This window comes from Ostrinia furnacalis, unplaced genomic scaffold (assembly GCF_004193835.3).
Source record: "Ostrinia furnacalis isolate ACB-3 unplaced genomic scaffold, ASM419383v2 OfSCF1416, whole genome shotgun sequence".
NCBI lineage: Eukaryota > Metazoa > Arthropoda > Insecta > Lepidoptera > Crambidae > Ostrinia > Ostrinia furnacalis.
This window is the reverse complement of record NW_021131655.1, coordinates 439103-461889: the sequence shown is the minus strand read 5'-3', so window position 1 is coordinate 461889 and position 22787 is coordinate 439103. Positions and strand designations below refer to the sequence as shown.

The window sequence follows — 22787 nt, the reverse complement described above, 5'->3', positions numbered from 1 at the left end:
ATTTATGCAAAAGACAGGTAGTTTAGGGCAATTCCCCTGATGTAAGATATCAAGCATAGAATAGAGCCCTAGACCACATACATGCTAACTGAGAAAAATGAAAAAAGGAAGATTTATATTTATATTTTTATTAAATTCAGCTTATGACAGAAATCAACATAATTACAGTATTTTATAAACAATAACATAATAACTATACAATATCACATAATGAGACCAGTATGAAAAAGATCAAACAATTGCAACAACTTTACTGTTATTGGCTGGTACAGCTTTAATATTAATGTGAAATAATTAAAATTACATAATTATAAAAGCAAATGGTCACACAGACCAAACAGAATTTTGAAACATTCTTGTATAAACAGAGTATAGTTATGTATCTTAGTTTCATGTTTATATAACAAGGTAAATCCATATATTAAATAACAAAATAACATAGGCTATTTATAAAAATAATTTTAGAAGGATATGCTATCAAACATACATGACAAATTCAAAGAATTAAGCTTAACCAGAATGTTGATAAGTAAATAAGTGAAAAATAAGTCAAGAAAAATGATGAAAATTGACAATATTTTAAGAATATATTAAAATTTGGCAAAAAGTTGTAAAAGCTACACAGGAATATAAACTTAATACAAAGAAAGAAAGTTGAAAATTATGTATTTATTTTAAAAACAAGCTGGTCAGTATACATCTAAACTTTGAAATAGTAATTTAATATCATAATCCATCACAATCAAGTTCATCCTTATTTTCCAGCACCGTTTCCAATAATTTATTGCACTTACAACATGTTTACACACATAACAAAGTAATAACCAAATGAAATCAATAATATTTTAATAAAAAGGAAGAGCTTTGCTTTAGGAATCTTATTCCTGCTATATAAATTAATGGTAATAATAAAAAGTGCAATAAAATAATGATTTGTCAATCTCTATCTACTCTCTATTCTCATATAAAATTAGAAAAATGCTATGCATACATTATTTATGTAAAAGTTTTTTTTACAATCTTTAATTTCTATCAAATTAGTCAGTTTATTAGTTTTTTTTACACTTAAAATGTCTTGACTGCTGATAAACTATGCTCTAATTTATAAATATTTATTTATGGAATTTTATAGAATTCCAGAGGAAAGATCGTAATTTGGATTCGTCCATAGTAATGTGTTTACATTTTCGTGGCAAAGCCAATCGTCAAGCAACTTTTCAAGCCTATGCCTAAATTCAGTCTTAACATCGTTCTTATCTTATCTTTGCTTTGCTATAAAGTTGGTTGTTTGATTCGGTCTGGCAAATTGACAGACAGATGAGCCATGTACAAGTATTTAATTGCATCAAGTAAAGTTGGAATAATAAGATATTATCTCGAATTTTACGCGCCTTTCCCATCTAATTTTTAACATTTGGTTTCATAAATGCGTATCGGAAATGTTAAGGGGCCTAACCGAACGACATAATATTTCGTTATCATACTCATACGTATTTGTTTGACAGTTGAGCTACCGTAAGATTCTAAATCGTGTGGCTGGAGTGTGGTCTAGCGCGCAGCTACAGCGGCTGGCGGGACGTGAGGCGCTTGAGGCAGGCGTTGTGCACCTGTGGCCTAATTCACGTATTTTGACATTCAAGATCTCGCTGACGTTTAGAAGTCGTCCCATTGAAAAACAGTTCTAAATCCGTATTTACAAGGGTCATTTTGATAGAACGATTACTCGATAAGATCGCAACTCAGTGTTTTGTTGTCGTTGAAGTTTTGTTACGTGAATAAGGCTACTGGTCGCGCGGCAGGCGCTCGGCCTCGTGAGCACGCGGCAGGTCGCTGGAGTGTGGTCTAGCGCGCGCTACAGCGGCTGGCGGGACGTGAGGCGCTTGAGGCAGGCGTTGCGCACCTGATCGTGCGGCAGGCGCTCGGCCTCGTGAGCACGCGGCAGGTCGCTGGAGTGTGGTCTAGCGCGCGCTACAGCGGCTGGCGGGACGTGAGGCGCTTGAGGCAGGCGTTGCGCACCTGGTCGTGCGGCAGGCGCTCGGCCTCGTGCAGCACGCGACGAAGGTCGCTGGTGCGGTCGGCACGTGCAGCGAGGATGTAGGCGCTGCTTACGTTGCGGCAGACCAGATAGCACGATATCTGGAAAATAAGCTGCCAGTTAAGAAGTTTTTCCGCTGAATTAGGGTTGGGCTGAATGGGACGAGCGAAGTTGGTTACCACGACCTTTTAGGAATATGTTACGCCCAGTTTTTCGAAACAGAAGAGTGAAATAAAGCGCGTGTCTTACGCCAAAACGCGCACATAAATCACTAACCTAAAAGAGACTTCATTGCATGTTAAAGCAAGCTAGTAGATGACGCTCTTAGGTTATAGGTCACATTTGCTCATCACTTATTTTAAACTTAAATCACTTCGACAACAAGACCCAACACGGTCCAAAATTAACAAAGAAATTCAAGCAGTTGTTTAGGCCTTCACCCCAAACGTTGTCCGTCCACCAGTTTGTGCTAGAACGTCGAGTTAACGGAGCTAAGTTAGTTCCACTTAGCTGGGGCATTTCACATAGCTTAGCTGGCATAGTTTGCGGTGGACGCACATGTATGAAAAACTTGCTCAACTATGCGAGCTAAGCTAAACTTAGTTTAGCCGGCGGTGGACGTTCGGCTTAAAGTTAATATACCTAGCGGAATGAATATTAACTTTATGCTTTACCCACACTGGCGCCACTTAGCGTAGCGGGATCAAAGCAATCGCAGCCATTGACCAGTTTGACCACTCACCTTGATAGTGACGCTGTGTATGTCTGCAATGAGCACCTCAGCTTGTTCGTCGTGCAGCTGCGCACGCGCCTCGCAGCGCGCCACGACTGCGCTCACGCCGGCCTCGAGGACCTGATCGCTCATTAGGCTAGAAATAGGGAAAATAAGCTTTGTTTATATTGAGCTAGGGCATAATATTGCGCACGAAATGACTGCGCTTATAGCGGCCTCGAAAATAGGCTTTATTTATATTGAGCTAAAGCACAATATTGCGCGCGCCACAACTGCCCTCACGCCGGCCTCGAGGACCTGATCGCTCATTAGGCTAGAAATAGGGAAAATAAGCTTTGTTTATATTGAGCTAGGGCATAATATTGCGCACGAAATGACTGCGCTTATAGCGGCCACGAGGACCGTGATCCCTCATTATGCTAGAAGTAATGAAAATATGCTTTATTTATATTGAACTAAGGCACAATATTTCGCACGCGCCACGACTGCGCTCACGCCGGCCTCGAGGACCTGATCGCTCATTAGGCTAGCAATAGAGAAAATGTGCTTTATTTATATTGATCTAAGGCATAATATTGCGCACGAAATGACTGCGCTTATAGCGGCCACGAGGACCTGATCCCTCATTATGCTAGAAATAATGAAAATATGCTTTATTTCTGTTGAACTAAGGCACAATATTACACGCACGTCACGATTGCGCTCACGCCGGCCTCGAAGACCTGATCGCTCATTAAGCTACAAAGGGAAAAAGGCTTTATTTGTATAGAAATAGAGAACATAATTTTAACTGTAATGTTTAAATGTCGCAAACATTCCAGATTAGGCGCAAATATTACTATTAAGACGCTAATATTCATATTGCATTATATGTGCGGAACTGCGGATGCCTCATGCGTCCCTTTGTAAACGATCGCGAAAAGGTAGTACAGAAATGTCGCTGGTACAGATAACTCCATACATATAGTATTGAGTCATTATTTAACAGAATAAGAATACGTAATTGTAAAGTACGTACGAAAACTGTCTAATATTATAATTTATGAGTGTGTTGTATGATATCAAACTTACTTGGCAGCAGTTTCTTTCGATAGCCGGATGCATTTGGCCAAAGTCTTGACTTCCATAAACCTGTCCACTTGCACTAGATACTTGGCCACGTGCGTGTAAATATTCATGGAGTCCAGTTTATGTTCTGTTATTATTCTGTGGAAAGAAACACTTGTTGATTATTACATCATCACAATGTTAAACATGCCCGACTTTTGATCATATTTCAGACGATATCATACAAAAGACGATCGACGAAACACACAAATTCTCGCTAAAAGGACATTTAAGACAGTTTCAATAAGTCAGGTAAAGTGACCGATGTTCCACTGGTCCCATGTCTCTTTTGAATGCCTTTTTCCACCACAAACTTACTTGAAAGCCAAATCGAATCCAGCTTCGATCGACTGTCCGGTAGCCAGGACCACAGCAACCAGCCTTATTTTATCTGTATTAGACCCGAACAGAGTGACGGGCCTGAAGTCGTTGTGCTCTTGCTCCCTCCGAGGCACTCCTGGTATGACTTCGTTGAGAACTTTCTCGGTCAGTCGGCCGCTCGCTTCACAGGCCGCGAGGTATTTTGACAGCTCGATCTGACGCGTCATCGTCGTCATTAGGTTGTCTATGGTCACTTTGTCTAGGTGGAATTGGAACGTTTTCGGGTCGTTCACTTCTGCAAAACAAAATTAATATTTGTTATTAGTCAGTGCGCTTATCATTAGTATACTTCCTAGTAATATTGATTTTATTAATCATTTAAAAAAAAATCAGTAGGTATAATAAATTCGATTCGAATACAAGACACAAAACGAGCCAATAAGAAATAAGGTTTGTCTCAAATGTCTATTTTCTTACGAAGGCGCTATACAGTAATGCGCGCACGCATCAGTAACAGTTGCGCCTTTTATTTTTCGGTGTACTTATTGCTAGCGACAGGCACGCATTGGCTCAGATGGTATAGCGCAGCATTGAGATGGTGTTGCCTGTTCTGTAGCGCGGCGAAGGGCGCGGGCGAGCGCGCTATTGGCCGCGAGTACAGTAGCACGCAAGTGGCGGAGGTGCTATATTACGCTCGATATACTTACTGGTAGCGACAGGCACGCATTGGCTCAGATGGTGTAGCACAGCACACAAAGCAAGCCAATAAAAAATAAGATTTGTCTCAATGTCTATTTTCTTACGAATGCACTATACAGTAGCGTCCCCAATACATCAGTAGTAACCGCGCTTACACTCGATATACTGTACTTACTGCTAGCGACAGGCACGCATTGACTCAGATGGTGTAGCGCAGCATTGAGATGGTGTTGCCTGTTCTGTAGCGCGGCGAAGGGCGCGGGCGAGCGCGCTATTGGCCGGGAGTACAGTAGCGCGCACGTGGCGGAGGCGCGCGCGTGTTGCCCGCTGCCGCACTGTAGCGCGTATAGCGCGTCCAGACGTTTGCTCATCTCTAGAGTGCGGCAGATGTGCATTATGTACTCCTGTTGAAATTAAAATACAATTAATGAAGTTGCAAGCGCAGAGTCGGGGTGATGTTTGTGTCGAACGTAAGGAACATGTAATATAAATCAATTTGCTGCAGTTTGAATATGGAGTAAAACTATGTGTTTGTTACAGTGTTACACAATAATACTAACAACTCAGCAGCAAGTGTTGTTAAAGTACGAAACAAAATTGCCAGCTATCAGCAAAATCATTAGAATAATCGTGTGAAATTCTTACATATACAGCGTGTCCCGTAATAGAACGTCAAGCCGGAACTGGGTGTTGAGGCAAGTTATGCTGGTTATCAGAAAAATATAAAAAAATGTCTATCATTTTGTCAAAATAATAGACATTTAAAAAAAAAACAAAAATTCTACTCCCGGTGACGGTCTTTTTACTCGTGTTACCACAAATCTTCACTTTTTCCAATTTTTTTTTGTTATGTAACCCTGAATAATGCTTCTCTAAATTGTTATCAAGAGATTTTTTTTATATTTTTCTGATAACCAGCATAACTTGCCTCAACACCCAGTTCCGGCTTGACGTTGCATTACGGGACACCCTGTATAAACATATTAGTTATGTACTCACCGCCCACATTTGCAGCGTGCTGTCCATATCGCTCATGGCCTTCAACAGCTCATTGACCCTGTCTTTCTTCAGGCACTCCATATAAACGCAATCCGTGAACGTCTCCTTTTCCACCATGTTGTCATAACAGTACGTTATCACCTCAGTCATGTTGCTATGCTTCATGTAGAAGGCTATATTTGCAACATGAGATCCGTAGTTACTGAGGTAGTACACACATTCTTTATAAAAGAACGGGTCGAGTTTTCTCAGGTACAGGTCGGGTTTAATTTCCGTGTGGTTGTTGTTTCTTCGTAACAAGCCCTGCGCTAAACTCTTCTTCGGCTGTATAACGGCGGTTTGGAAGTCGCTGTAGTCGCCTTGTTTGATTTTCTTCACGCTCGCGAGCGTGTGCATTATGTTGAGAGCTGGCTCGGTAAGCTGGATTTTTTTCTTACTAACGTTGAGTGACGCTAGTTTCTCGTTCGTCGACTGTAAATACCAAAATATTTTAATAAAGTAGATCCGCAAAAATATGATCCAAATGGAAGTTATGTTTCGGTCTCTTATCATTTATTTTCTATTAGAACGGTTTCTGACTAGCGTTTTTTACGTCCGTATTAGCTCGTTTTTAGAAGCGCGTATACATATACGCACCTTTTACCATATGACATGTTAGCTCGTATACGCGCCCGTGCGAGTCTGAAACCGCCCTTAATATGACAGCACATATCACCTTAATGGTCTCCGCCTTGCTCAAGAGTGGTTGACGGGATAGTTCATGTCTTCGAGCATGCTCACTATCTTTTCAGAAGTGGAGGGTTGGCTTGAGGGCGGTCAACGCACGGCTTATTATCAAATTAAAATAGAAAATAAGACAACAATCACCTTAATGGTCTCCGCCTTGCTCAATAGCTGCTGGTTGACGGGATAGTTCATGTCTTCGAGCATGCTCACTATTTCGTTCAGAAGTGGCGGGTTGGCCCGCGGGCGGCCGTCGGACTGCGCGCTCGATACGGAAGCCGACCGCTCAGAGTACCGAAGGCTGTGCAGTCTACGGTTCGGGAACGATTCGGACGCTTCTCTGCCGTACTCGCAATCTTCCGTTACCTTTAATTCAAGTGGTATATGGTTGATAAAAGCATTAAACATACATTGTGAATTAATATCTGACACTTTATGGTATTTATTTATTTTATGTTCAAAATAAAACGTCCGTGGAAAGAAAAAAATCCTTACGGCAAATCTGTAATAATTTCCAAGGGCTGTGTGTTATTTACACCATACAAAGTGAAAGTTTCTTGCGTTACTTCTTCTCACCACTGGCCCAAATTGTCCCGAAGCAGTAGTAGGATTAAAATTATACTTGGACGTCAGTTATGTCGGTCAGCTAACGGTAGCGAGACTTCCGATTCTCCTTCAGATTTATATGCTCTATAACAGTCTTTGCCAAAGTGGGCGATAACGCCCCCTTGTGGGCGCTGCAGGCTTAAAGGGGGGCGGTAAGAGACCCAGAAAAAAAAATCAGGACGTTGTGTAGAGGCTTGGGAGGCGTCATCTACTAGGAGGACTCTTAGACACCAACTGAGCTCTGAGCTATAAACAACGACATTTTTACAAAACCGAATGTTAAAACCTCTTGTAACATTCTCACCTCGACGCAGACATTGACGGCGCTCTTGAAGCAGTGCGCGAACTTGTCCCGCGCCTGCTTGAAGCAGCCGGCCTTGAGGCACGCCTTGCCCCACGCCGCCAGCACGCTGTTCCGGGCCAGCCCCGACTTCGTCGCTATCTCCAGCGCCAACTCCCACTTCTCAGCTTCTAGTAAAGACCGGACTATTTGACCTGCAAAAGTAATAGTCAAAATTTTACGGAAAATAGGCCGAAAAAAAATGGGTAGATTAACTGTATTTGAATCGTGTGAGAGCACCCTGTTATGGGGTAGCCCCAACTTGGTGGTTATTTCCAGGGCCAAATCTCACGTCTCAGCTTCTAAAACCGATCGGACTATTTGACCTGCGAGAGAAACGAACTGATCAAGATTGTGATACGTGCTTCAATAATAAAGGGGTAAAGACTTGATCAAATGTATTAGAATTCGTGTGAGCATCCGTTTTAATTTCGTGGCTATTTCTAGCGCGAACTTTCACCTCTTAACTTCTAGTAACCATCGGACTATTTGCTCGCTCAGGACACACTTTTTGACGGCCTGTTTTCCCATTTGTGCTCTCCAACATTTTCAGTCTTATTTATATTACGATAGAAACCGAGCGCAGTGGCAGGTCTGGTGCTTGACGAGCGTGCGCTGCGGCTGCTGCAGCATTAGCGACCTTATGTCTAGTGGCGGAGGGGCGGGAGTCGCACTCACTGGGGTGCGCGCCCTGCTGCGGCACGAGGTGGTGCGCCTGGTGCTTGACGAGCGTGGCCATGGCGTCCGCGTGCGCCAGGCAGCGCGTGCTGCGGCTGCTGCAGCATTAGCGACCTTATGTCTAGTGGCGGAGGGGCGGGAGTCGCACTCACTGGGGTGCGCGCCCTGCTGCGGCACGAGGTGGTGCGCCTGGTGCTTGACGAGCGTGGCCATGGCGTCCGCGTGCGCCAGGCAGCGCGTGGCGTGCGCTGCTCCCGTCTCCGCTAGACGACCGATGCTGCCGCTGCTACTGGGAATAGATACATCAAAAAAGTAAGTAAACTATGTTTGGGAAATGGGAAACATTAAAAAATAGAGTCCAAAAGGCTGCACAATATTATACGCAGACACTTCTTTTTCCACTTGACACCATACGACTCGGTTTCCTGTCATGGTGTGCCGTGTCGGCAACAAAAAGTGTCCACGTTTGCGGTACCTCTAAAAGTCTGTAGCTAGCGTACACCGAGTCACCGACACGAAGCATTGCCGCCAACGCTACGACCTTTGATCAATTAATTTGCCATTACTATTTTCTAGATCCACATTTGACGAGTGGCGTTGGGACTTTTGGCCAATGTTGGCGCCAACATTGCGTGTTTCGTCCAACTTACCTCCTCTCGTGCGGTGTGCGGGAATACAGCTCGGCAGCGGCGAGCAGCAGCGAGCGGCGCGCGCGCACCAGGAGGCGAGCGTCGCCGCCGCCGGATAGCTCGCGCGCCACTTCATCGCTTCTATCCAGCAGGAATCTGAGGAACAGAGAACACATATTGATGTAAGTAAATACTTTGATAAATATACTAATCGAAAGGCTGTGCGGAACTGAGATATTGATTATAGTTGTCCAACACTGAACCGTCCTACCTATGACATAGACATTGTGAGGAGGGCGCTACTATCAATACCAGATTAGTAGTTCCGATTTATGCCACTTGACGTTTCAAAATCGTTTGACTATACTAAGTGCTTGTTCACGTAGGTACGCGCGGGCGCGGGGGCGGGTGCGGGCGCGGGAAACGTTGCGAGCTCGTGTTCACATTAACCGCCAGGCGTTCGCGCGAGTGTGACGTACTATCGTTTCTAGCGACAAGTTCAAACTGGTTGAACTTACCTGACGTCGCGAGTGAAACGCGCGCGCCGCCGCTAGTTTGACATGAACACACACAAACATCTTCACGCGTTTTGAAATTACCGCGAGCGCTCCGCGCGCACCAGTAGCTAGCTTGCCCGCTAGTTAGACCGCACGTGCGTTTCGTACGTGAACACTTGGAATCACTACATATGTTTGATATTTCGTCACCGCGCCCGCGCCCGCGCCCGCGAGTCAACGTGAACAAGCACTAAGTTGTTGACAACTAACAAGTTATTAAGACTACTGCGAGCCAGAGTAGATGTGCGATGCGATTTTTATATGAGATTCACATTCTAAACATGTATGATTGACGCCAATTGACCTCCTTACCTCGGGTAGTCCAAGTTGATGGAGTGCATCTTCATGATGGTCAGGCACAGCGTGACGTTAGGCGTGAACTCGAAGCTGAACTCAGCTCGCACCGCCTCGTTGCGGCCCGCGTTGGTGGACAGACACCAGTCCATGCAGGTGACGCNTTATAGCTATAAGGTTTAGGCATTGAAAAACCTGTAGGTAAGGAAGGTGGTGTGCGTTGAGCTATCAAATGTCTCGGGATACTGTCATTACGTTGTTGAAGATACTGTATGTTAAGTTCCTCCTGTACGTACTCCAGAGCTTTCTCTATACTATCCGGCCTCATGCACCTTATACGAGATCCTAGAGGTTCCTTTAAACCTCGCACAAAGGCTTGAAGGGTCAGCTTTTTATAGAGCGCCCTTTTGGCTTCTATTGTAGTGCTAATAGATTCGTGCAATGTGACATAGGTCATTATTGTACTAAACAGGGTCTGACAATTATCATAGAACTCCTGAGGGCTACTGTTCCCTTGCGTCGCTAAGGAGAGGTCATTATATAGCGCGGTTTCGTCCCTTTGATCACTAAAATTATTTTTAAGGACGTTTCTAATTCCTGCCCAGCATTCGGGAATTCCATTTGAGTTAATAATAGTGGCGGCAGGGCCTGTTATTTTATTCAGGATGCCGTTTAGGACACATAAATTATTTAATTCACTGTTGGGATCATCTACAATGAAATCGGCACATATTCTATCACAAATCTTTATGAATCTAGTGAGAACGTTGGGGTTCCCGTCGAAGTCGGGAACCAGGCGGAGGGCCTTATGAATGGCGTCGGGAGAGACTGCCATGATGTTTTCGTTAATACTAGCTAACCTATTAGTGTCTAAGTTTTGCCTACGAGACTGCCGACTTGATGCAGGCTCGCAGGACCCCGATTTTCGTGGGTGAAAAATTATGAAGGACTAAGGACTTAGAAAAATAGGAAGGACACGAGAATGATTCTANGGTGACGTCACTCGCGTGTTGCTACTAGGCGAAAGGCATATTCTTTAGAGACTATTGACATACCTCGGGTAGTCCAAGTTGATGGAGTGCATCTTCATGATGGTCAGGCACAGCGTGACGTTAGGCGTGAACTCGAAGCTGAACTCAGCTCGCACCGCCTCGTTGCGGCCCGCGTTGGTGGACAGACACCAGTCCATGCAGGTAGAGTTGGATTTATTAGTAATGCAGTTTTAACCTTGGGATGTACGTATTCTTTAATTGCGTTAATAATGTCGGACTCTAAGTTAGATTCGCTAACTTGCAACGAAATACGAGTGTGAGTGTCAAATGGCTTTGTTACTACGGGCCGTCGTTTGACGTCACCTACAATAGTGATGTGCAACTGTCGATGAAATCTATTTATAGGTTCATCGGTAATTGGGACTTCGAGAATTGGGTGTTCATGGCTAGTGTGTGCGGTCATAGTGTCTGAGTTAGAGACGGATGCTGGCTTCTCAGAGGGATTTGCGGCTAGTGAACTAATCTCCTCGTTATTAATCTCGATCCTAGATAGAGCGTCGGCGTTCGTGTTATTTTTGCCTTTTTTATAGATTACTGTGAAGTCATACTCGCTTAACTTCAGCCTCCATCTAGTTAATCTCGAGTTCGGCTCTTTTAGGTTCATCATCCATTGAAGAGGGCGATGATCGGTTAATATCTTAAACTTTCGTCCAAAAAGGTAAGGTCGAAAGTACTTTGTAGCCCATACAATGGCTAAAAGTTCTTTCTCAATGGTACTGTAATTACACTCGCTATCATTAAGAGTACGAGATGCAAATGAGATGGGTTTGTCTGCGCCTATAGTCCCTTGAGATAAAATTGCACCGATGGCTACGTTAGAAGCGTCTGTTGTCAAGATAAATTCACGAGTAAAGTCGGGGTATTGTAATATAGGGTCGTTGGTCAAAAGTTTTTTACACTTTTCAAATGCTTGTACGTATTCAGTGTCGAATGTAATTTTATTGCCTTTCTTTAAACATTGAGTTAAGGGCTTTGTGATACGGGCAAAGTCGGGAATGAACTTACGATAGTAGCCAATTAGACCTAGAAATTGTTTGATCTGTTTAGGGGTTTCAGGGATAGGATATTTCTCAATAGCAGAGATTTTGTCTGGATTTGGCTTAATGCCATCACGGGTGATGATGTGACCAAGATAACTTGTTTCTAACTTAAGGAATTCGGATTTATCCATCTGGATTTTGAAGTTGGATTCCCGTAGGCGTTGGAGGACCTTTTCAAGGTTATTTATCGACTCCTGGAGAGAACTACCAAAGACGACTATGTCATCCAGGTAAACTAGACAAATCTCGTTTTGCAGCCCTTTGAGGACGTTGTCCATCACTCTTTGGAATGTAGAAGGTGAGTTCTTAAGACCCATGGGCATACGCAAGAATTCATAATGCCCATGCTCTACATTGAAGGCTGTTTTCGGTATATCAGCTTCACTCATCTCAACCTGGTAGAACCCAGATGCCAGGTCTAACGTGGTGAAGTACATGCATTTGCCAAGCTTGTCAAGGACGTCAGTTATATTCGGGATGGGGTATTTGTCATCGATAGTCTTGTCATTGAGTTTGCGGAAGTCTACTACTATACGCCACTTCTTTTTTCCAGATGCATCCTGTTTTTTCGGAACAACCCAGATGGGCGAGCTCCAGGCGGATGTGGAAGGTCTAATTATTCCCTGCTCTAACATTTTATTAATTTGATCTCTAACCTCTTGTCGATGTACAAATGGATAGCGATAACTTTTAGTATAGATCGGAACATCGTCTGTAGTTTTTATGCAGTGCTTTATTTGGTTAGTAAATGTGAGCGGTTCGCCTTCTAAATAAAATACGTCGGCGTAACGCGAGCACAAAGACTCTATATTAGCCTTTTCCTCGGGATTCATATGATCCGTCCTAAGGCGCGATAAGACATCGCGTGCGCGCGTCGTGTTCGCTGGCGCGGTGCGCGTGCACTCGATATTAAAGACTTGCGCTTGCGCTGGGTGGTCTAGCGAAAATATAATATCATTATTTGTTAAGTTACTGACTTCTAATATTCCGCGGCTATTTTTAACAGTTGTAAGGCATTCTGAAATTAGACAATTACAGATCATTTGCTCTTCGACAAGTACGTCGCCGTCCGGGGCGTTAATTGGGATTCTGATCATCTTAGATGTGCCTGCTGGGATAATATCTTCATAGAGATTGACATTACGAGAATTATACATCTTAATAGGATTAACTGCAAACTGAGTTGAGAGGGTTTGATCTTTGAGATCGATTTTTGCTTCCCATTTCGTAAGTAAGTCTAGGCCTATCAGACCGTCGAAATAATCATGAAAGCGGTACACAAAAAACTTCATCTCATTCTGATTATTAAATTCAGGGAAACACGGAAGTGTTATAGAATAATCATTGCGGCTGGTAGCGTGCACATTTGTGACTTCAAATGGGTCGAAGTCTAAAGGAAAGTTATAAAAATATTTCTCAACACATTCAGGACTGATGAATGATTGATTTGCGCCTGTGTCTATTAACAACTTAATTGGCGGGTTATTAATCTGAATATAAGGAAGTTGGCGTTGCGTTTGCATATTCAACTCTATTTTAACTTGTCTAACGTTGGATCTATCTGAAAATCCTGCTCTGTGGAACTAGATGCCTGCGGCTCGTTACCTGACTCTACTATCGGGCTATTGTCCGTGGGCTCATAATATTGAACTCTATTGTCATAGTTATAAGTCGCATCGTAGTTATAATAGTCAGTTAAGTCATTGTAATACTCGGGTTCGCAATAATAGTCTGTGTAGTATGAATCATACATTGAGGGATCACATTCATTTAGATTTACTTCGCGAGATTTTAAATAATTAGTTGGCGGGGGATTTCCGAATCTTCGCCAGTCGTGTCCAGATAAAGTTGGGGGTAAGGTCTTAGGGACAAAATGTTGCACTCCGCTCATAGGTCTTGGAGCTGGATGCTGTTGAAGCTGAGGATGCTGCCTGGGTGGCAATCGAAACATATTACTCTGAGGGTTATACCTCGGGGGTGGTGCACTGAACATCTGTTGTGTTCGAGAAATGCGCGGTTGGGACTGTACATTTGGTACCGGGTTAAATTTAAAAGGTTGCGGTTGCATCGCTGAGCGTAGCGGAGGCGGCGGCGGAATAAATCGCTGCGGCGCCTGGTTTGTGAAAATAGGAACACTATTATAGCTNCATGCAGGTTATGCCACTGGCCGCGGAGTCCGAGTTGCTGCTCAGCATCAGATTGTCGTTGTCGGAGCTGGCCTTCTTGCTTATCGTCTGCGTGTAGCAGTCGTCGCAGACGCGGAATTTGACACCGCTGGGGTATGTTGGCACCTTAAAAATGTGCTTATTTTAATAAAATAACAGTAATAAATACATCATACTTAATATGTATATTGACTTTTGACTATCAATTCGTTGTCGATATTTAAAAAACACAGCTAGCATATAGTTATGGGTACTGTAGTATTTAGAACCCAGATCTCTCTAACCCGTCTAGTCATCCTGAGGAACGTAGGCCCCACAGATCACAGAAACTAAAGGGAGATGTAAAAAGGGGGAGGGGTCAGTGTCACAGCAATATGCTTAAAAAAAATAGAACACATTGCTCGCGACAGCAGTCATTATGTGTAAACAGTTTACATTGCTTGCGTAGTACTAAAGATTATTCGAACGTTGAGTACTGATACCGCAGTGTATAATGAGATTCGAACTTCGAGTTGGCATCTCTCTAGATCTCTATGGCAGGCCCCGATCCCCATTAGCCTCTGATAAATTAGTGGGTCACGCTACTACATTGGAGACTAAGTGGTCTGATGATGATGATGATTACCTGCATTCTGTGCCTCGAGCAGGCGTGACACACCAGCCGCCCGCACCGGCGGCAGTGGTGCCGGCGGATGATCATCGAGAAGATGGACGCGCGGCACAGCATGCAGCGGTCCGCAGAGTAGTCCTCCGCCCACTGCTCCTTGCTCGGGACCTGATCCGGCATCACGAAAGGACGCGACGCGGCCTCAATGTTAATCGAATCGATCGACTGCAGCAACGAGTCGTCCGACTGCTTTGGCGGCGCCGTGCATGCGTTCCGCGGATTCTTCATATCCAATGCTTTCTCCGCGTAAAACCTCAACAGAGCGTCCACCGCGTTCCTCGATATCACCAAACTCTCTATCGTCTTTATATTGTAGTACAAGTTGTCCCCGCTCGGATCCCGCTTCAAATTCGGCGATATCTTATTTATTATATTCGCCAGCATATCCAATTTCGCGTTCATGAGGAACTGCTCGATCATTAGCAGAGGTTTTTCTATCAAATCCCAAAACATGTGGCGCATGTTCACTTCGATCTCCACCATAATTTGCAGTCCGATTTTGATGTTCTCGAACGATTTCCAGTCGAAAGAATTTTCGGATATAAAGTCGATGCAAACTTGAAGGATCTCGACGTTTCGGACTTTTGACATCTCCTCTTGGATCAAGTCCATGGCTTGATTCATGGGGAGCCTCGCGAGGAGTTCGCTGATGAAGTCCGGCGTGGCCTGGTTGGTGTACTCGAACAGTTGCCGCAGGAGACTCATTACGATTAAATTCTTCATGTTCTCCGACACCTCGTGGACGTCTGCCCATTCCAAGCAAAGTTTGTACTAAAAACACGAGTTAAATAAGTAAAATACCGCCAGATTTTGTAACAAAGCTAAAAATGTTCGGGAATACAAACCTGTTGACTGTCCAAAAGAACTTCAATAACGTTTTCCGGATTTTCGACAGATTTTTCATAAATATCATACCAGTGGTGTACGCCCATTATAGATGATATCTGAAATTAAAAGACATGATTAACAATGATACAAAAATATTATTTTAACAATATTGGACGAAGAAACAATCGTACCTGATCATATAAGGGGATTTTGATCATCCAATCCGTACATTTTTCGTATAACTCCTGTTCCAAAAGTTCCTGGTTTAAAAGGAATCTCAAGTAATCCAAAGCCTCTATAGCGCCCTCTGCGGGCCAACTGCTCAGATTGTTCAGAATCAGATCTACTTTCAACTCGGGACACTTGAGGAACTGGCAATACTTCCAGTTGTTGCCGATCTTCGGATTAGTCGCCAGTTTAAACAGTATCAAATCTCGCAAATTTGCCAGATTTGCACTACACATCTGTTGCCTCTCTGACAGAGAGTCTATGATGTTCAAACATTTCAAAATTTTACCAGAGTTTATCAGTTGCGGCATGTATACAAAGAGTTTGTCCAGGTCAATAGTGGTGTGTAAGGATGCTAAGTATTTATTGCCATCGAATAAAACTTTATTGCAATTAAACCTATCTAGTTCCATGTAATTATTTAACGCTTTGGTCCTTGCGTCCATGCTTTGCTGAAGACTATTTTCATTTGAAGAAGTGTGAATCTTCTTTATAATGTGAGCCAATACCCAATTGTGGAGAACAACATAGGTCAGACATTGAGGATCTGGGGAACGTGGCAACGGAGCAAAATTCGTTACTGGGTCTATAAATAAATTCTCCTCCGGATTTTTGAAGTCATAAACAGCTTGAAGGAGATTATTGAAGTTAACTTCACTGGCTTCTTTGTGTGGTCCGGTCAGGGTGATAGACGGGCAAAAGTTCAAAATAAGCTTTGGTATAAGATTGACGTTTAATTTCTTGCAAATCGGCTCTAAATTGGTGACAGGCACTTCTTTATTGTTAATCATATTTCCGAATATGTCGTGCAGCTGTCGCCCTAAGACAGAGAAATAAGGCGCGTCAGCTACAGCGTCTGGCGACTTGTTTTCCTCTTGTTCCAGTTGTGAAACTGTCTTGCAGTACATGTAACACATTCTCAAGTACGGTATTCTAGTTTTTCTATTCCCCTGCCGTGATACGTCGCCAACATTACACAAATCCTTGTCAGACGCAGCTACAACGTTCATATAAATTTGGTGATACTTCTGCAGTAAGTTTTGATCTAATTCTGTCGATTCGTTTGAATTAATGACGAAAGCCAAATCGTCGCACGATTGTCTTAATTCTTTTGCGAGCTGGTTCAATTTACAGAACTCTTTGTGTTTTATCGGAATTCGACAATCTGTTATCAACCCGCAAATATTATCGACAAAATTGAACGACTTTTCTGTGTTGCCGAATATTTCGAAAGTAACGCTGGCTATGTCTTCAACGAATCGAATGTAGTTATTTTTCTTGACTGCAGCGACATCTGTGGAGTGTCTGACTTCTGCCAGTTTCCGTTCCACAACATTTATGAGACCATAAGTTATTTCTCTGTTAAGCCCGCTACTGAGTAGAATATCTACGGCATTAATGAAAGGCGCATTTTGGTGATTGTACAGTTGCAAGTGTGGGTGACGCCCCGCTAGTTCAATGATGTCAAAAGAATTCGGAGCTCTATTTGATGCTAGAAATCCTTCCACAAGGCCCATTACTTCAGTGGAGACCACTGATAGCGCTGATAGTTCTTTAGTAGGATAGCGAGTGTCGCCTCTGTAATATATGATATTCTTTATTTTGGCCACGAGATGTCTGAGCTGTTCTGTGAATGTAACTTCAGTTGCGATTTCAGAATCGGCTAGGTCGAACATCTGAAATAAAAGATAGGCATACCTACATGAGTCAAACAAAATACATAACTGTGTCCCTTTTTGTGCACAGTCCCAATATCAAAGAATGAGGTAAACCTCTTTAAGGCTTGGTATTTCTTNTGATTCTAGTGTACTTACATGTACATGTTTCGGCTCTCTTTTCGCGTATCGATGTCCGGATACACCTCTGGCTGCTAATCTCTGGTTCAGGATTCTCGAAGCGCGGCTTGATAGCCACACGGGCGGCTCGTACGGAGATCTTCTAGCGCGAAACCGACCGCGAGAATCCTACCGACTGCGCCAATTATGGATTTCACAGCCGGAGGATCGAAAAAAAAACCGATTTTTTAATACTTATTTAATTAAAATAAAATAAAAGAATTACAATAAAACTTATTTCCTAAAATATAGTATTGACCCGATCGATGTAAGATTATGAGTGGCGTGATGGCGCGCTGGCTCGGCGTCCGGTCGTCGGTCACGTTGGCGGTGCACGGGTGCGGCGTCAGCGTTTACTTGGTTTTGTGGTCTTGCGAAATTGGGCTAGCTGATGGACTTTGGTGTCAGCAGCCTTCATACTAGTGGAATACGTAATTAGCTCCTGAGATTGGCGCGTTAAACCAAACAAACAAAAACAAAGAAACAAACTTCTTTATGATATTAGTACCTATAGTTAACTTTCATTTTAATTTTATATAGGCTCTGTTTTGTTACCGAGTTCTGTTTCTAGAAGTTTGTCTTGATATCCTTTGGATCTAGAGACCTAGTTAGTCTCAATACGATTTAATATGTTCCTAGACGATATTTTACTCAAGGCATTAATCTTTGTTCGCTGAAAAGGCTGTTTTTCCTTCGGCGTAATTGCCCCTAGGATCGGAATTACTGAAGTAACTTAGCTTGATAGCAAAACCGTTCACTGAATTAAATTAATGGTAACATATTTTCACTTTGTATCCTTCCTCTATTGATAACTTCACTATATTAAGATGTGCTCATATAATTAATCTTTTACTCATATTTTATGACTTTACCTAGCTCTGTCTGCGACTTCCTAAGCGTAAAAATAGTTTAAATATTATTTCCCTTTTTTGCAACATTCCTTCAAGCTAACCCATTGATTTGCCTTTTTACTTTAGTTTGTCCATAACATTCCGTTTTTGTGAGGCACGCCCCTTAAAAGTTACTGAATGTTCCCGACAGCTCTAAATTGTCCCTATTTCCATAATATTCGAAGAACACCTTCGAAAAGCCATAGAACAAAGGAAATCCCCACCCAGAACAATACAGGCAGCACGAATGTACCTTATATTGAATTTTGTATTATGAATCGGGATTACCTCGTACGCTTTCTTCACTACCCCATGGGATATTCGCAATATTGAACTTTTAGAAATAATTTTTGGAAATCCCTATGGCTTTGAATAATATGTTAAATGTATTAAGGAATATTGACGCAAAAATATTATCTTAGATTTATTTTTATAAGACTAAAAAAAATATACAGTTGCTTTTTGTTTTGCTGGCTAAAACATTATTACTTATTTAGACATCTTCGAAGACAAAAAGGTTAAATAAAGAAAATAAGAGAAACAAATGCACTCTATAAGATGAAAGAAGGCCTTTGACACAGACTTTTAGTCGGCCGAAATCTTTATTGTTGATGTGATTGTTGATTATGGAGGTAATTGAATTTTCTTTTCCTTGTCCTGTGCCACGATGAACAAACTTCTTTATCATTAACCAGCCTTTGATGTTCCATGGCACAATTAATGATATGCAATTTAGCTTGTAGGCTAGCAAATCTACGCAGTTATTCTCATCTCTTCGCACCATTACGAAGGTTCTATTTAATCGCTTGTGATTAGAGATTATGGGATATTTCCAGAAAGTGCAATCATCCTGATGGTGGAATAACAGCGGCCATTACGAAATGTAAGAGACAAATGACAGTTTCAAACACGTTTAACTCCTGGCGTTTGGTGGTCACGTTTTGTTTTTGCTGGAACTTTAATCCTTGTTGATGTTCCTTAGAAAAGTATGTCATGAAACTGTATAAATAGGTAATCGAAAGTTGAGTACTGTCATGGAGAGCAGTTAGCTGGATAATTGAAAAGTAGTGGGTCTAAGGCTGAGTTGCACCACCTATGACCGTAACTAACGATAACCAGTGTTTTTTGTATGGAGTTTGTCAGATTTTTGACGTTTGTCAAAGTTAAAGTAAGATGGTGCAACCCAGCCTAATTTGTACCAGATTTGTAACAGCATTTTTTTCATGTAAAGTCTATGGACTATCCGTCTTCCAATTATGTACCTACAGACGGCGGATTGTTTAGCTAAGCACTTGGTAACTTACTTATCTTTACTTACAAAATATAGTAGACTGTGAAAGGTTCCTTCCACTACAGAATAAGTACTGATGCTTTGTCTTACACCTAGAACTCATTACGTATTTTGAATGTTGTTGGAGTTGTTATGTACCAATAGATTATTCGTCAGTTTATGACTCTCAACACAGATAAGATCTTATGTATTTTTATACAAAAAACTACATCTATTTCCACTTCATTTAATTAACTAAACCCTTATCTGTCACGGACAATGATTTGGTGAATAAATATTTATCTTTTGCTTTGAATTATTTTATGGCTTCGTAAATTCGAGAATATAAAATGATAGGCCTTCATAAATATTTGGCTACGTATCAGCTGTTCAGCATTAAATCAAACATGTCTGCGGCATGTGCTACAGACATAATTTAAAATATTTTTGAATAAATTCCAACGAATCCCAACTCATTTTGGGCACAAAACAATGTTGGCGGTGTTGGCTTGGCACACGTATATTTCTATTTGACCACATGGTTATTTTAGGGCAAAGTTTAAGTTTAGTAAGAGGACTAGCCAACAAACAGTAATTTTAATGTACCTGATAAAATTACCAGTGTGCTTACCATGAGTTTACGTTAGGTGTGCTCGCTAGCGACTGCGTAAAAAAATGACATTAATTGTATGACATATTGTGCAGCGCCCCTAGCGGCTACTTTCAAGAAACAAAATCTTCATAGAGATTTTTGACGTAGGTACTCGCTAGCGAGCACACCTAACGTAAACTCATGGTAGGTACCTACACTGGCCTTCTTTTTTATCCTTTCCTATAAACTCGTTAAGACCGATTAAGTATACCTATACAGTCCGATTAAACTATCGGCTGACATTATTGTCAATATGTAGTTCGCGGGGACACCTACACTTTGCAATTATTTATTTATTTATTTTATTTATTTATTTAGGACAACCAACAAGACAGACACAAGTACAAGCAGAGGGGTCTACATACATATTTTTTAGGACTAGGTGCTATCTTAATTACAGGCTGCCACGAATTATTGCAGATTGGTTTACTCAAATTCAGTAATAGAAAGTTCAGTATCAATGTTTTTGGCCTTGTTGGTTTCAAGATTACCAGCGTCTATTGGCACTAGACAGATATAACAGTCAATGAGGAATCGTCATTTTATGGCTGCTGTATTACAAGACCGTCGACAGTTAACATTTTTATGGTAGGTACTCAAAGAAATATGAATTAAAAAACGAGACATCTGAGATAAGAAGACATAAAAATTATTAGACATTTAATTAAAGTTTAATCACACTTTTTGTGTTATCTGGCAACCGTCAGTATTTATTTATTTATTATAATTGGATTTTCCGTAATAAAAAAGTGACTTCAAGATAACACGATTCTTACGCAAGGACAGCTACAATTTCTATAAGATAGGTATAGGTGTTGCGTAAGATATAATTAGGTATAGCCTGACCAGGAACATAAAAACCCTGGCATAGAGGCGCTTCAATTGCATTTGATAGTGCAACACTGAGTACAGTCGTACCTGTGTTAAATTAATAGGGTAAATTTATGTATCAGGATTCAGGATTACGGGCTAATTTGATATTTTCGAACGAAAAATATTATTTAAGGTAACCTGGTTTAAATAAATTAAATGAAACCATCAATCGAGCTAGTAGGGTATATTTTATTATTCATCAATAATCAAATTCAGAACTTGAATATTCAACTGTAATGTCTGCTCCTGAACGCTTCAAACTCGGTACTTCTTTCCCAATTCCATAAAATTCAAAACTTAGAAAGTAACAAAAAACTTTAAAATGGGTAGTTGAAACAGACTACAGCTAATTTTCATAGTAGACTGTACTATACGATAAACATGTCAGTCAATTTGACAACCTTTGTCGGAAACATTATTCAATGAAAATATTGTCTGAACCCTTAGTATTTCTCTTCGACAAATACAATAACACACCGTGAACCACTTTTCTTTCACGACTATAAAAAGATTTTAGCAATTTAATTCACAAAATCAATTGCACACATTTAAAATAAAGTTTGTTTACACTTTGACAACAATAGACTGACATGCAAGGTGACATGTCAATGAAGTTTTCAGTTACTGTTGCCATTAAAATAAATTAGTACCATTAGTTTTCCGCAACATGGCGAGGGTTTTTATGTTCCTGGTTAGGCTATAGTTAGGTTAAACAAAAACAACAAAGTAGGTAAGAACTTTTTAGAAGAAGTAGGTCTGCTACCTCCATTCTCCAACCAGAATGATCAGAGTTCGTAGGAGGACGTCGCACATTTATCAACCCGGAAAGGATCGTAAACGTATCAACTCGAGGCGGTCAGTATTATTTGTATGAAACTCCATACTGAAACACACACTTATCCGCACCGTAATGTAAACGCCTGGCCTCGCAATGAGGGTTTTCGCGATTGAAAAATCCGCCAGATGGCAGTACGTAGACGCGAGGTCCCAATGCTGCATGATTGGTCGATTTTGACATTTCTGTCAATGTCATGTCAAAAATAACCAATTATGCAGCATTTGGACCTCGCGTCTACGTACTGCCATCTGGCGGGTTTTTCATACGCGAAAACCCTCATTGACAGCGCGCGAAAGGCAATGACAGCTCGCGATACGGTGTTGATCCCTTTCCGATTTGATATGTCTGCTAGGAGCTTAAATTCTCCATTTGCCTCTAGTAAATCAGTAAGGGTCGTGCTCCAACATAGGCCTCTCTCAATGATTTCCAGATGGCCAGTTGGTAGCGGCCTCCTGGAATCTTACGCCCGTATTTACAAACGATGCTTGCTTAAGTGAAGCAGCAAATCGAACGCACAGCGTTGAATAGAGCTTTGTGATTGTCACCTTGTGCTTCCACGCGCACTATGAGACCTCATAGTACCTAATGTTTGTGAATACGGGCGTTAGTCTTCTTACTACCATGTGGGTGGACGTCCCACGCTATACTTGCCGTTACGTGGCTTCCACACCAATCACAGAAACTATACCAACAGAGTATAATAATTTGCTTCACTGCAACTTAAAAAA

The 22787-nt window shown here is 41.9% G+C and overlaps 1 protein-coding gene across 1 annotated transcript; it reads right to left on the bottom strand.

Moving 5' to 3' along the window:
- Positions 1–1712: 1712 nt before the first annotated feature.
- Positions 1713–17441, bottom strand: Sptz (zinc finger FYVE-type containing 26 spastizin). The gene is made up of 15 exons (XM_028304337.1): positions 15665–17441; positions 15491–15589; positions 14604–15416; positions 13973–14104; positions 10777–10919; positions 8892–9026; positions 8394–8527; positions 7528–7718; positions 6762–6983; positions 5895–6365; positions 5071–5299; positions 4194–4491; positions 3840–3974; positions 2778–2904; positions 1713–2136 (listed from the first exon to the last, which is right to left on the bottom strand). Exons 1-15 carry the CDS (start codon positions 17375–17377, stop codon positions 1969–1971), a joined length of 5010 nt encoding a protein of 1669 aa, XP_028160138.1. The 5' UTR covers positions 17378–17441; the 3' UTR covers positions 1713–1968.
- Between the last annotated feature and the right edge of the window lie 5346 nt (positions 17442–22787).